The sequence below is a fragment of the Letharia columbiana genome, assembly GCF_014066305.1.
Source record: "Letharia columbiana isolate WasteWater2 chromosome Unknown Sc0000063_s0, whole genome shotgun sequence".
Taxonomy (NCBI): Eukaryota; Fungi; Ascomycota; class Lecanoromycetes; order Lecanorales; family Parmeliaceae; genus Letharia; species Letharia columbiana.
Window position 1 is genome coordinate 117,250 of NW_023501107.1, and position 16,123 is coordinate 133,372.

General features: G+C 25.3%; 1 protein-coding gene across 1 annotated transcript; it reads right to left on the reverse strand.

Moving 5' to 3' along the window:
- Positions 1-11,329: 11,329 nt before the first annotated feature.
- On the reverse strand, positions 11,330-12,181 carry HO173_011534 (uncharacterized protein; the record flags this gene model as incomplete). The annotated part of the gene is made up of 1 exon (XM_037313414.1): positions 11,330-12,181. One exon carries the CDS (start codon positions 12,179-12,181, stop codon positions 11,330-11,332), a length of 852 nt encoding a protein of 283 aa, XP_037159686.1.
- Positions 12,182-16,123: the final 3,942 nt, after the last annotated feature.

Genomic DNA, 16,123 nt, shown 5'->3' on the forward strand with positions numbered 1-16,123 from the left:
TAGTCGAGGGCTCCCGAACCGAACCGAGCCGCAGACGCTAAAACTGTAAATTAATATCAAACTATTCCGGTGTGAGTTTCTCCATAGGGTGTCATATAGCCGATATCTATCAAGGGTATCAACGGCGATAGTAAGGTTCATAGGTAACGCATCATAGCTTCGGAAGACTTTCACGCATATAACAATAAGGGGAGCTCGCTTAATAAGCCTAATATAAGATAGTTATTAAGCAGCATAGGCCTAAGAAATCAATTTTGCGAATATGAAAAATGAGGCCATTACTGGGCCACATACTAATCTTGAGTTCATAGAAAGCCCTAGCAACTGAGTTCGTATACTTCATCCGAATCCATATCGGGTTTGGAGTATTTACCATGCTTTTGTGCATAAGCCCAATTCTCATCTATAAGATCCTCTACCTCAGTAAGACTTAAACCCTATATATTGAAAGTAGGGCGAGTCATAATCGAGTATCCCTTCTTTACGTCAGCCTCGGCCTTTACTTTTACATATTACTCCGCGAATCTTTTAACCTTCTTCTCGGCGAATCCCTTAGCAGATTATTAATATTAAAGCTATATTCTCATAATACGTTCCTTTAATTCAGATATAGTCTAATCCCTTACCAATAAACCAATTAAGTCACACAAACGAAGTTCCGATTTCTTTCATATATCGTTTATCAGACTATCATTCCTAAGACTATCATTCTTAAAATTATATTCAGCATATTTAATAAGATTATCGTAGAATTTGAGAAATGATTAACTTCCTTAACTTATTTTGTCGTAAGCATATTCAAAGGTACTCTTAAGAACGAATAAAGGTACCTTATACACGTTGCTTAAATGATCTAGAAGATCATCGACGGTAGAGTATGAGCGATATCGTCGTCTGGTAGACACGTGCTGACTGGCTTCCCCTTCAAGTCTCGCTACAACGTAAGCAATTTTAAAGGCATCGATAAGGAAATGATCACCATTATAGGTAAGCTTATCTTGGATTCTCATTTTCCAATCATCGAATGATATTAAATTCGTACCTGTAAAGACAGATGGATCTGATAGCCTTAGACTAAGTAATTATCTAATTTACGATAAAATTAGCCGATATCGATTTACTCTAACGAAATCTCGTGAAATAGGTGATAATAGGGATGAAGGCGGAGGCGGAGCAGAGATGTCAAGCGAATTTTGGCCTTGTGTCTCCGGTGCTCCGTAATATCGCTAGTACAGGTCCTCAGCAGATAGAGATCGCTACACACGTGGCATATAAAGTCGTAGCGAATTTAAAGGCGAATATCTCGCATATAGGTCTTCGTAAATAAGATAAGACTAGTCACAACGTGTAGAAGATCGTAGTCTAGAGGGAGTATTCTCATATCGACGATATAAAAGGCGATATCTTAATGTTGATATAGATAAATTTGGTATAGACTAAAGTAAATCATATTCTCGATTGCGAGATACCTTAGTCCTCTAACGGGTGTATAGATTCTAAATATAGATAGCCACTATCGTCCTCATTCCTCGCCAATAATATTCCCTTTTAAGTAGTTCATAGATACGTGCTACCCCGAGATAGCCGTAAAACGATTAATCATACACCTCTCGAATAACATCGATGTACATGTCATCGAATACCCACAAACGGTCCTTGCGGTAAAGCAGCCCGTCTTATACAAAGCACTTATTAAGAGTAATCCCTCGAAACTTATCCTTACCTTCGATAATAGCCTTACGGATTTCCGTATAATATTCGTCTTCCTTATTAGCCCCTACTACTTTATAATAAATAGAGTCGTCGTATATAAAATAAAGCTAACCGCGATATATAGGTGATCGGCGATATAAAGCGAGATATCTTGATGATAATGTAGATGGATTTAAAGAATTCATAATATTTTAAATATAGATAAGAATAAAGCGGAGAAGATAGGCGTAAAAATGGCGATTTTAGCTAGGCTTCCCTATAAAGGTTTATTACAATATCGAATAATGTCTTTATCGAGTAGAATAGAGAGATCTCTAAAACTCCGATACTATAAAGGCGTACGCGAGTCGAGAAAGATAATAGATCTCTATATTAAGAGTCGAAATTTAACTATAACGCTCGAAATAGTATTATTCCTTTCGTTTCTTAATCGATTAAATCGCCGTTAAGACTATGAGTACTTGGAATATTATCCTTTCGAATAATAGAAAGTTCGCCGAAGGTCTTTTAGCTAATAATAAACTTTATACGGGGAACGGAGCGGAGAAGGATTTCTTATATTCGATATAGGGAACTCGTTTTTTAATAGATTAAACTATCGTTAATAATATAGATTATTTAATATAGATTCTTTCGAATGATGTAGGTGTTTGATGATTTGAATATATAATGGGGCTTCTGTATGGTAGAAATACCCAGCGTTTTCTTTATCAGGCTCGGTCGCTTACTCCGAGCAGAAAGTGAAAAACCCGTTAATTCTCTTCGCCGGGGGTGTACGAAGGAGTCTTATTATAATGTCAGGACCAGCATAGATGCGATACCAGTATAGATAAGGTAGAACTAGGATAATAAGGCTACCGAACTATGTAGATGGGAAGGAGGTATGATATAGTAGGGGATGTCTCCGCTAAGGCCCGCTAGTCATAGAGCTGAGTGGTGTGTTAAGGGTACGCTCGTAACAGTAAGAGATAGATATTTCTTAAAAAACGTAATAATCTTCTCTAGCGTATTTTATTACTTTTAGAGTATTAATTAATAATAATTAAGTATTAAATAGTTGTTAATTATCTTTTAAGTAATTTATTTCTTACTTTATATATTATATTTAATCTTATATAAACTACTACTATCTAAGAAATACTTTAAAATAATATTAATTTATATATCTCTATTTAAAGTTCTCGCGATTCTTATTAATACTCTATAACTATATTAGAGCTAAAAATCTTCGTCGCTATTATAATCTATATAGAAATCTTCATCTATAAATCTAAAAAGTTTCTACTAAATTTCAAATTGCTGATCTTACGAATAGGGCTGAAATTAAGAATTCCGTCGATTTAATAACTATCTTAAAAATCAGCTAAAATTCCGCCGATTTAATAACTATCTTAATCTTTTTCGCTAGTTCTATTAGTTTAATAGTAATATATACGAAAAAAGAAAAGTTCTAATAATCGACGTTATAATAATAAGATTTTACGATAACGAGTATTAACGCTAACTTAAATTTAGCTATAGAATTAAATAATTTAATAAAATTAATCGCGTAGATAATACTCTAATATAGCGTATATTAATAATAATATATATTAATACTATATATATATAGAATAATACTTAGAGTATATTAAAGTATATTACGTAAAATTTTTAAAGTTATTAAATTTTTTTAAAGTTATTAAACTAATAGAACTAGCGAAAAGAATTAGATATAGATAAAGTCTACTTAATAGACTAAATCGTACTTATAGTGCGAACCCGGCGGAAATCGTGCGGAAATTTACTTTTCAGATTTGTAGATATTTTACTTTTCTACTATTTATAAAAGCATAGTAATAGAGTTATTAAAAGAAGAAGATCTCTATCGAGTAAGATTAAATTTTCTCTCTATCTCTATACTACGAGGTAATTATAATTAATAAAATTTAAAGATTATTCGAGCGTATTATATATATTATAAGAATATTTAAAATCGAGCTTTTAGACGAGAGATTAATAAGAATAGAGATAATACTTTTAAGATACGCGGCGAATATAAAATATATTAAATCTTTTTATATCGTAAAGAGAATTACGTAAAACGATTTTATAAAAGAAATAATATATTAAACTCTATATAATAGATCTAGACTATATTTATTAAATTATTAATATATATAAAAGAATAAGATAGAGTTAAATTAGAAAATCTTAAATTTATATATATAGTTAATTATTAATTCGAATTCGCTACGCTTTTTAACTAGATCGACTAACTTATCGCGAATAAATAAATTAGCGTCTATAATTATTAAAATCTCGCCCTTCTACGCCTCCCTTATTAAAAAAATAAGTGTATATTATTAATATATAGAATAACTTTTTTATTTTCTATTAAAATTTTGAGATTTTTTTTTTAAATTTTAAAGCGCTATTTACGCGTTTCGAATTTTTAAGAATTTTAAAATTTAGTCTTATAATTATTAAAGCGCAAGGAATTCAAATATCGCTTATTAAAGTTCGCTTATTAAAGATCGCTTATCTACTTACTCGATAGTCCTAATTAAAAAAATATTTATAAATTTAATTTATAAATCTTTACTCGTATAAATATAATAAGATAGAGTAATCGATATATAATAATATCTCGAAGAGATAAATAGTTTTTTTTTTATTTTATTATCTCTCGCGCGTTTATCGAGGTATACTTTTAATAAGAGTTATATTTACTAAATATCTTAGCGAGTAATAGCGATCTTCTTTTATAATAAATATATAATAAATATACGATTATTTTATTAAGACGTATTAGTAAACTATCTTCGCCTTTAAACGATAAAGAATAAAAAACGAATTAAATAATTTACGATTATATATCTTAGTACGTATTAATAAAAAATCGTATCGAGTTAAAATAACTATAATATTTTTAATACGTTTTATATATTAAAATCGTTACGATATCGTTACGATATCGTTCTAAAATCGAGAAACTATTATAAAATTAAAAACTATTTCGAAAAGAATAAAAAAATTAAGAATTCTATAATAGTAGTTATAAGAAAAGGAGCTTATAAATCTTAAGCGAGAGAACTCTAAATTACTTAATCTATATACTCGTAGCTATAGAATTAAGTAACGAATTTAATTTTAGTAATCAAAATCAATAATTGCGTACATCTATTATTTCTACTATTAGCTATTATAATTATATTTTTAATGCTATTTAAAGTAGTTATAATAGTAACTATATATTATAGCTATCTTAGCTCTAAAAATTAACTTTTATAAACTATTATTACGTTAAAAACCTACGATTCTTAATAATATCTTAATATCTTTATAATATACTATAAATCTACTTAATATAAATCTATTTATTCGCTAAATCAAGCTATTCTTTCTTATAAATAGATTATATATTCTTTAATATAAGAATTATTCTTTTATACGCTCGAATTTTCTATTTTATCCTCTTTTATATATTATTTTATCCCCTTTTATATATACTTATAGAGATTTAAATTAGAGCTATTAGAAGATTATAATATAACCTTAATTCTATATTATCGTAACTATAATAGTATCTCTTTAAAATTATAAATTTCAGCCCTATCTTATATAAATATTAATCGTAATTCTTACTCCTTTAAGACTCGATATTAGAGTAATATAAATAGCTTTAAGATCTATTCGATATAGTTCGTACTAGTAATAGATTTTTATAGACTATTCTTTAATACCCTACGTTTTATAGATTTAATATTATTTAAAAGTAAATATAGCTTAATATACTATATATCTACGATAGTACTCTATACTATAAGAGTTTAATAACTAGAGTATTTAAAGTATTATACGTAATCTAAATAATAACGCTCGATAGATCTTCGAGTTATATAAATTCGATTTCGTTACTATTAGACTTAATGCGTTATAAGCCTTAGCGCTACTTATACTAAAGCGTCGATATCGTATATTCTATATTAGAGTTTCTTTTAGAATCTAGTTTTAATAATATATCTTATATACTTAAGAGCTTAACGAATATAGATTTACTTTATATATCTCGAAGTTTTAATATTTTTTAGAGATTAATTCTACTATTAAATATATTATTAAATTTTATAATAATATTATATCTTTTATAATCTATATTCGCTAGCTAATTATTAATAAACTACGCTCTTATAATTTTAATCTCTCTATCTTTTAAAGGAAAAGATTTATTATTATTATAATATCGAGTTTATCTCTAGATTATATAATAGAAAATAAAGATAATATCGAAAGTCGCTATAGCGCTAATAATAAATTTAAGAATTTCTTATTAATAAAAGATCTTATTATAGAATAATATCTTATAATTATTAAGATCGAAAATCGTTATTTAAAATAAGAATAAGAATTAATTATATTAAAGATTTATAATCGCGAGTTTTATAATATTAATTTATCGTTTATAATTAGCGAGAGTTTATCTATATTAATTATTATTATATCTTTAATAAATATATTAATTAAAATAAAAATACTTCGCTTTAAAAGAATATATTTTTATAAGAATATTAATAAGAGAGAGTATCTACGCTAATTTCGCGAAGTCGAAATTAAGTTTTTTATAAGTTTTAAATATTTTATTATTAACTAATTAAGAATTATTTATTATATATAATCTTTAAAAGACGACTTTAATATTTAATAGTATAAATATTATTAAATCTATAATTTAAAAAATATATAACTTTTAAATTCTTTAAATAATTCTTACTTAATTTAATAGTAAATTTAATAAATCGCTATTTTCTTATATATGAAAAGTAAAAGAAAGCTAAATAACGCTTCGATTAGAAGATATTTATTTTTAAGATTTATTTAAAGAAGCTAGAGATTTATATAATCTTATTTTCTAAAAAATATTAAGCTAATTTCTTCTTAACTAAACTTAAATTAAAGCTTAAAAATAAGATTTTAAATATTAATAATATATTAAAATAATAAAAAGAAATTTTTATCTAGATTATTATATAGAAAAAGATTTTAAAATATATACGCTTCGGCGATAATTCTTATTCGAAATCTTTAAGAGAGTTCGCTAAAAATAAATCTCTAGAGAATTAAATTTTAAAGTCTAAATTAATTTTAAATAATAGCGCTTATATAGTATATACTTAAGATAATAATATAAAGTATAAAGTTAAATTCTTTAATTCTAATTATAAAAAGAATAATTATTTTTATTATAATAAATAGAGTTATTAAATATCTAAGTATCTAGATTTTAATAAATTACTTATAATCTATATTAATATAGTATTAATAAAAAAAGATTTAATCTTATAATTATTTTAGAAGTAAGATAAAAATAATAATTAATAGAGATAATTTCTTTTATTTTTATAAAGAAGTAGATAAAGCTTTAGAGTAAATAGAGATAACTCGTTACTTTACTCGATATTAAAGCGTATATTAATTTAATTTTATAAAAATTTATAATTTAATAAGATTTAAAATCTTATAATATTATTTTATTATAATTAAAAATATTAAGTAATTAAAATATATATTATTATAGCGTATATTAGCTAGATTACTAATTAGTAGATAATTAAAATTAAAATAAAAAGTATAATATACTCTTCTATATTATTAATTAAAAAGGCTTTAATATTATATTAAATATACTTAAATTAAATTAATTATAAATATTATTAAATTTAATAATAAAGTAATAATAATTTAAAGTTAACGCTAATAAATTATAAATTAAAAAATTTATTAAATTTATTTAAATTATCGAATAGAAGTTAAATATATTTATAATTATATACGCTATAATAATATATAATAAATCGAAAAATAAATATAATTTAAAGCTTTCTTAGAAGTTATTAGAGTTTAATAATATTTTTTTTAATAAAAAAGTAGAAATCTTATTTACGCTTAAGTAGAGAGATTATATTATTAAGATTAAGAGCGATAAGAAACTATTATATAGTTTCTTATATAATCTATCTTAAATAAAGTTAATAAAACTATAATATTATTTAAAGAATTTCCTTTAGAAAGATTAGATTTATTATTCGACTTTCTTAATTAAAGTATTAATTCTTTTTATTCTTAAAAAGAATAGAGGGCTTTATTTTTATATTAATTATCGAGATTTAAACGCGATAACTATTAAAAATTAATACCCGCTATTTTTAATTATTAAGACTCTAAATCGCTTATATAGCGTTAAAGTCTTTATAAAGTTAGATTTTAAAAATATCTATTATTAAATTTAAATTAAAGAAGATAATAAGTGGAAAATAGCGTTTTATAATTATTATAACTACTTCGAATATTTAATTATATCTTTTAGACTTATTAATATATTAATAACTTTTTAAATATATATTAATAAAGCTTTTATAGATCTAGTAGATATAATATATATAATATATTTAAATAATATTCTAATTTATAGTATTAATTTAATAGAGTATTAATAATATATTAAATAAGTACTTAAGCGTTTACGCTAGTTTTAACTATACGCTAATCTAAAGAAATATTAATTCTATATTAAGCGAGTTAAATTTCTAAAGTTTATTATATTTATCGAAGATATCGCGATAAATTAAAAATATATTACTATTATTAAAAAGTAATTAAAATTAAAAAATTATCGAAATATATAAGTCTTTTTAGACTTTACTAATTTTTATTAATAATTTATTTATAGCTATTTTAGTATAATAGCGTTATTTATTAATTTACTTAAAGAAAATAAGAATAATAAGAAATTTAGATTATTAGAATAAATAGATAACGCGGAGTTAGCGTTTTAATAGCTTCGAAATACTTTTATAATCGCGTTATTTCTATATTACTATAATTTAAATTTAAAGTTATATCTTAAAATTAACGCTTTTAACTTTAATATAAAAGCTATACTTTTATAATTAAATAAGAATAATTATTAATAATTAATAATATTCTAATTTAGAAAAATAATTTCTACGAAGTAAAATTATAAGATTTATAATTAAGAGCTACTTATTATTATAATATTTATAAAATAATAGCGTTATTATTTAAAAGATAATATATTTTATATTAAGATTTTAATAAATTATAATAATTTTAAAAGCTTTATAAAATAGAAGAAATTAAATTTTAAATAAGCTCGTTAGGCGCTAAAGTTAGCTATTTATAACTTTAAAATTTTTTATCGAATAAATAAATTAAACTCTATTAATTTATTATTATAACGCTTTAATTATAAGAGAATTTCATTATTAAATATTAAACTTTTATCGATATTATAAAATAAGCTTATATTTTAAATTAGTAATAAGTAATTATAAAGAAATAAAAAGCTTATAGCGGCTATAGCGCTTATATTTTATATTATTAACGTTTAAATAATTATTTTTAAAAGAGAATTTAAGATTATATAAGAGATTATTTATAATATATTTTAAAGACTAATAAAAATATTAATTTAAGATTTATAAGCTTATAATAATTAGATAAACTCTTTTCGAATTAATATTAATAAATTAATAATTAAATATCATATATATAGCTAAATATAAATCTTAGACTTTAAGAGATTATTAAGATATAATAATCGCCTTTATATCTCTAGAGATAAGATCTTAAGAAAAGAGCTTATTAATAAATATTATAATAATTCGTTATTAGAATACTCTAACGCTATAAAGATATATAAACTATTTACTTATAAATACTATTAAAATAAAAATTTAAAGTAAATTTACTAGTCGGAAAGATATGGTATATTTTATAAGATATCCCATACCAAGTAATACTATATCGTACCCGAGTATGATATAAGTAGGGTCGGATATTATTTCATTTTTCTGATATAGGTTCGAGATCTTAACGGGATATCCCACGGTATGATATATCTATGATATCATATCATAGTATAATATATGTATGAAATATCCCGGTTGGGATTTCTATATTTAGAAGTATAAGTAGCTATTCTAGTCATTATTCTGGTCAACCATAACTGCTACTATCATGGCTGCCACTATCATAGCTGCCACTACCATAGCTATTACTATCATCGCTATTACTACCATGACTACTACTATCATGACTACGATAGTGATAGTCATAGTAGTGGTAGCTGTTAAAATGCCAGATATGTGATATATAGAACGGACGGATTAATTCTCTAAAACCTCTCCGGGGCCAGGTTCTAAATACAGTACAAAATCAGGTGGCTGGAAAACACGGTGGCTGGGATGCGCGGGGGCCACATTTCGACAGTAGCCATGGTAGTGGTAGCCATGGTAGTGGCAGCCATGATAGTGACAGCCATGGTACGGGCAGCCATGGTACGGGCAGCCATGGTAGTGGCAGCCATGGTAGGGGCAGCCATAGTAGTGGCAGCCATGGTTGACCAGAATGATGACTAGAATAGCTACTTATACTTCTAAATATAGAAATCCCAGTCGGGATATCCCATACATATACCATACCATGGTATGATACCACAGATATACCATACCGTGGGATATCCCGCCAAGATCCCATACCATACCAGGTATGGGATCATGCAAATCTCAATAACCCATACCATACCAGAGTATGGTATGGCAGGTCAATATCCCATACCATACCATACCTTTCCGGCCAGTAAACTGTAAATTATCGACTATATTAAGATATATAATATTTATTAGCGAATTAAAGCTTCGCGATATCGCCTATATAGCGAATTAAGCTCGCTTCTTATCGCTATTAAATTATAAAAGAAAATTTCTATAAACTTTATTATCGACTTATTAATAAGTAAGTATAAGAGTATTATTTATAATACTATTCTAATTATAGTAAATCGATTTATAAAAATAATAAGATATATTTCTATATTTATTATAATCGATATTATTTAATTAATAAAAGTATTTTATTTCGAAATAGTATATTACTATAATATATTAAATAATATTATTAATAATAGAGGTTTTATATTTATTAATAGCTTCTAATTTATTATTTACTTTTATTTTAAAATTAAATAATATCTAAATGTTATTTTTTATTTATAAATTAATAAATAGATTAAGCGATAAAATTAGATATTAGAATACTTCTTATATATATTTACTAATAATAAATAAAATATTTAAATAAAATAACTATTAATAATAGAGTTCGCTTATATAAATAATTAATATTTCTTTATTAAAACGATATTATTCTTTCTAATATATAAATATTATTCTAAAATTCGTTAAAAGATCGAAGATAACTTTATTAAGGGGGAGATATTCGCTATAAATAATAGAGTAAAGAAGTTATAAATATTAAGAGATAAGATAGTAGAGTATCTTTATAGCGCGATTATAATTTAATTTAAGTATTATAATAAAATATATTAATTTTAAAATTATAAGATAGATAATTTAATAATATTAGCGATTAAGAATTTAAATGTTAAGGAATCATTATGGTTTAACTCATATATGTGTGTGGTGTAAAAGATGTTTATTATCTATGTGCCTGCGGGACAGATATGTGCGGTGCCAAGCCTACGCTAGTGGCCCTATGAGTATCCCTGAGGCATCTCATGACAATTGCCCACAAAAAACAGAGAAATGCCATGTCCTCATGGCAAGAAGCATGCATGCATGCATGAATGAGTTTTCGAAATGCTGGAAAGGAATGGAGACACCAGGCCAATTAGTGGTGTGAATCCCATAAGTTCTCCTGCCGCAATGAAAGCCTTTGGATAATGAAATGACTGTCGGAGCAAGACATCGGACGGTTTCAATTCGTCCAAATATGCATCGTCCGATGTGACCCTTGCCTGCAGAGGTCCAATTGGCTGTGATCGACGCAGTAGATCCTTCTCTTGTGTGCTCATTGCAGTGATGTGCCACACTAATGTGATATTGCCTAGGCATGCAGAGATAGCAAGCCAGATTGTAGTGGTATTCTCCATTTGCTGAGTGATGACTTGACGCGGGATCGTGGAGAGTAAGCCTGCGTTCTTGGTGCTGGGGGCCTTGCTGCCGCTTGATTTCTCCGCCGTGTTCTCCGCAGTCTTCTCCGCAGTCTTCTCCGCATTTGCCTGTTGTAGTTCCTCCTCTTGCTCAACTGAGTGCTCTGGCTGAGTGGCTGACTGAGTGGATGACTGAGTGGATGACTGAGTGGATTGGTGAGCTGGCTGAGTGGCTGGCTGAGTGACTGGCTGAGTGACTGGCTGAATGGCTGGCTGAGTGACTGGCTGAATGGCTTGTAAGGCCTCAAGTCTAGCCCATTCTTGACGTATGTAGGCCGCTCGGTCTTGAAGGATTTTGGCTTGCGGTAGAAAGAATTGAGGGTCTGATTTGCTAGCCAATTGGATGCACTCTTGAGCCTTGACGTCGTACTCCCATGGGTAGCATTCTCTTGTATGCCAGGGGCCGTAGTACTCGGTGCGGTACTGCTCATGTAGGATCTGCAGGAATTCTTGCATTGTGATATCGACAGGCCTATTAAAAGGATCGATTTGGACGGGTTTTTGTCAAAAGGTACTCGATGACGCGAGTGTATTGGAGGACCGGCTTGGAGCGTTACACTATTAGGTGTTGATGTAGGCTTTGCGTAAACGTCTGATGTGACGCCTGGATATCCTATGAAGTAGGGCCAGGTGTTGCTACCAATTGTTAAGGAATCATTATGGTTTAACTCATATATGTGTGTGGTGTAAAAGATGTTTATTATCTATGTGCCTGCGGGACAGATATGTGCGGTGCCAAGCCTACGCTAGTGGCCCTATGAGTATCCCTGAGGCATCTCATAACATTAAAGTAGAAATATCTAAATAAAAAGTTATTTTATAAATTTATAGAATTATTTTAAATTATAAATAAAGTAGAGACGTAGATATATCGCTTACTTTTATTCTTAATATATAAAATTTATAATATCTTTTATATATTATTATTTAAGTTTTATTATTTTCGCGATTATAATAATATAGCGAAAATCTTTATATAAGTCCTCGATCTTATTAATAATAATAAGCTTTAAGAGATTAAAGAAATTATTAATAAGATTAAGTATAAGAAAGATATTTAATATAAAGTTAAATAAATTAATTAAGATAAAGAGTATAATTAATAATTATTAGATAATAAATTTATTAATATTAGCGAGTTAATTTAAGCTTATAAATAAGCGAGTAATAAGTAAAAGTATTAAGTAATAAATAATAAGTCTCTTATTATAAAAGAGCTTAATTAATTATATAAATTAATAATAAATAAGCGAAGACGATAAAATAAGATATAATTATTAATTAGATTAGATATATTTCTAGATAATACTTATACTACGCGCGTATTTCTCTATATTTATTATTATTAAAATATAGATTAATAAAATAATTATATTATTTAATTATCTATTAAGCTCTATTATAAAGAAGATTTATTATATTAAGATATATACTATTAATATAAATATATTTTTATTTAGAATAGTTATTAAAGAACTATCTAAGAATCTTACGCTAGCGCTATTATTAAAAAAAATTATTATTTAAATATTCTTTACTATTTTAACGTTAAATCTTAAATTAAGTTTATTAATTTAATTCTTTAACGAGGAGATAATTAAAGTATAATCTTCGAGTTAATATTTATTAATATTTATTATATATTAACGAAGGCTCTTAAGCTTTTTTTTTAATAATTTATTTATTCTCTTTAACTTCGCTATACGCTTATTTATTATTATAAACTAATTTTAAAGATTTATAATTATAATAAAAATAATCGAAGTTATCGCTATTATATATCTTTATAATTTATACTATTAAATAATCTTCTTATTAAACTTAACTCGTTAATAAGATAGCTTTCGAGATTATTTAGCGCGGCGATAGCGTTATATTAATTTTCTTATTTATATTTAAAGATATAAAGAGATTTTAATATAGTAATTAATATCGCGCTTTTTAATCTTATAGTTATTATAGATAAGAGATTTATCTTAAATATTACGAGCGTACTCTTAATATACCTCTTAGCCCTATGGCTAGCGGGCCTTAACGAAGGTATCCCCTACTATATTATACCTTCTTTTTATCTATATAGTTCGATACCTTAGTTATCTTATTTAATATATCTATATTAATATTATATCTATATCGATTCTAATACTATAATTAAAATTAACTTACTTATTTTATTTATATTAATAAACGAATTTAAAGAAACGCGCTAATAAGGGCTTTAATAAGAAATTAAGTTAAGTTATTATATCTCTAAATAAACTTATTAGATAGATAAATCGATTTTAAAGAGTCTAAAAGAAATAGTAAAACGGTCTCAATAAATAGTAATCGAGGAATAAAGAAGGTATTAAATTATTCGTATAACTAGCGAATCGAAAGAAATAGCTAATATTATCTTATATTTCTATATTTAAAATATATATTAATAGTATTACTTATAACTTTATATATTATAACGTCTAGAATTTTAATAAGACTTTAATTAGATAAGAAATAATCGAGTTATAGCTAATTAAAGATACTATTCTTCGAAACTTTCTTATATATAACTTTTTTATAAAATAAAAAACTCTTTAAGCGGAGTAAGTATACTCGAAAGATTATTATTTAAAATACTTATAATCTTCTTAACGCTTTAAACGATTAAGAAATAAGTATATTAAACCCTCGTAAAGAAATAATCTTATCTTAGACTTTATAGTGAAATTTTTTATTCTTAATATTAAATAATTTCGATACGCTTTAAAGAGGCTTTACTATTCTCTAGTATATCTAATATTCTTAATATCTATTCTTTTAAAGTATTTAAACTCCTCTTCACTTTATTTTAAACCTTTCTTTCTTCTTTCTTATAGCGAAGTTTAATATTAAAAGAATAGATTAAATTAAGACTCTATTAAAGTAAATTAAGTTTCGATAGATATTAATTCTATTAGATGATATCTTTAAGAAGATAGACTTAATAGATATATCTTAAAATATCGCTAATAGCTTATAATTATAATATTAAACTAAGTATTAATCTAATAAATTTATAATTATATTAAATGAAATTCGTTAAAAGCGAGACGATTTCCGCGAGATTATTACTCGATATTATATCGTCGTTATAAAAAAGAATCTAATTATAAACGATTTATATTAGATCTATAGAATAATTAAGAAGATAAATTAATTAGTCTAAGACTTCTAAAAGAATATAACTTCTTTATAGCGAAAAGTTAATAGCCTTAAAATATAATTAATAAAAGATTTATAGCTATTATCGATCGAGGAGAAACGTATATCTAGATATTTAAAAGAGAAATTAGTTAAGATTCTAGACTTACCTCTATTTATCGACGATAGTAATCTTATCTAAAATAACTAATTCTTTAGAATAGAATAGAAATTTAAGATTAATAGCGATTATTACCTTATTAAGAACTTTAAGATAATTTACGTAGTCTTATAACTCGGCGATAAGGCTATATAATATACGATATATAGAAGACTTCGAAACTCTATTAACTCGTATTAGTTTTTTACTAAGATTATAAACGAGTTAATCGATATTTATAAAAACTTAAATCGACGTAATAATATATTACATAATATGTATACTCTATAGTAAGGGATTTAATCCTTTATCGACTTCTATTTAGACTTTATTTAATTAGATACTATTCTTAGCTATAACGAAATTCTTATACTAGAGAACTATCTTTTTAAGAAACTAAGAAAGAAATTAAAGAAGATATAATAGATTATAGAAGGTTTTACTACTTTAAAGACTATAAAAGAATATCTTCGAAAGCTAGATAACTTATAACGTGCTAATTATAAGAATTTTAAGTCTATAAAGATTACTATTAAATTAATTATAATATAAATATTAACGATAGCACCCGCGGTTAATATACGCCTTATATCTATTATCGAATTTAATTTAAGTATAATTATTACGCCTTTAAATATTATAATCGATTTAAAATTAAGAAAATTAATATATTATAACTACGATAAGAAAGATTATTATTAAAAGAATTATATAATATCTACTTAAATCGAGATTGATAAAAAGGCCTTCGAGGAAGCACGATTTTACGCGATGAAAATAGATGAAGAATTTAAAATTAATAATATCGATATTACGGGTAGTAATAGTTCTTCTTCAAATTTAAAAAACGAATAATCTCTTTTAAAGTTACGATAAGAGGTACTTATAAAGTATATCTAGTAGATACTCTTAATAATATCTTAACACGTTATTCTTTTTATATATAAATTATACTATCTTTATAAGAAAGAAAGTACTTATTTAAGAACTCCCTTATAGATAGTAGATATATCGATATTTATATAGTTATAAATAAGTTCTTAATTCTAGCGATATATAAGGCCTTATATCTAAAATTA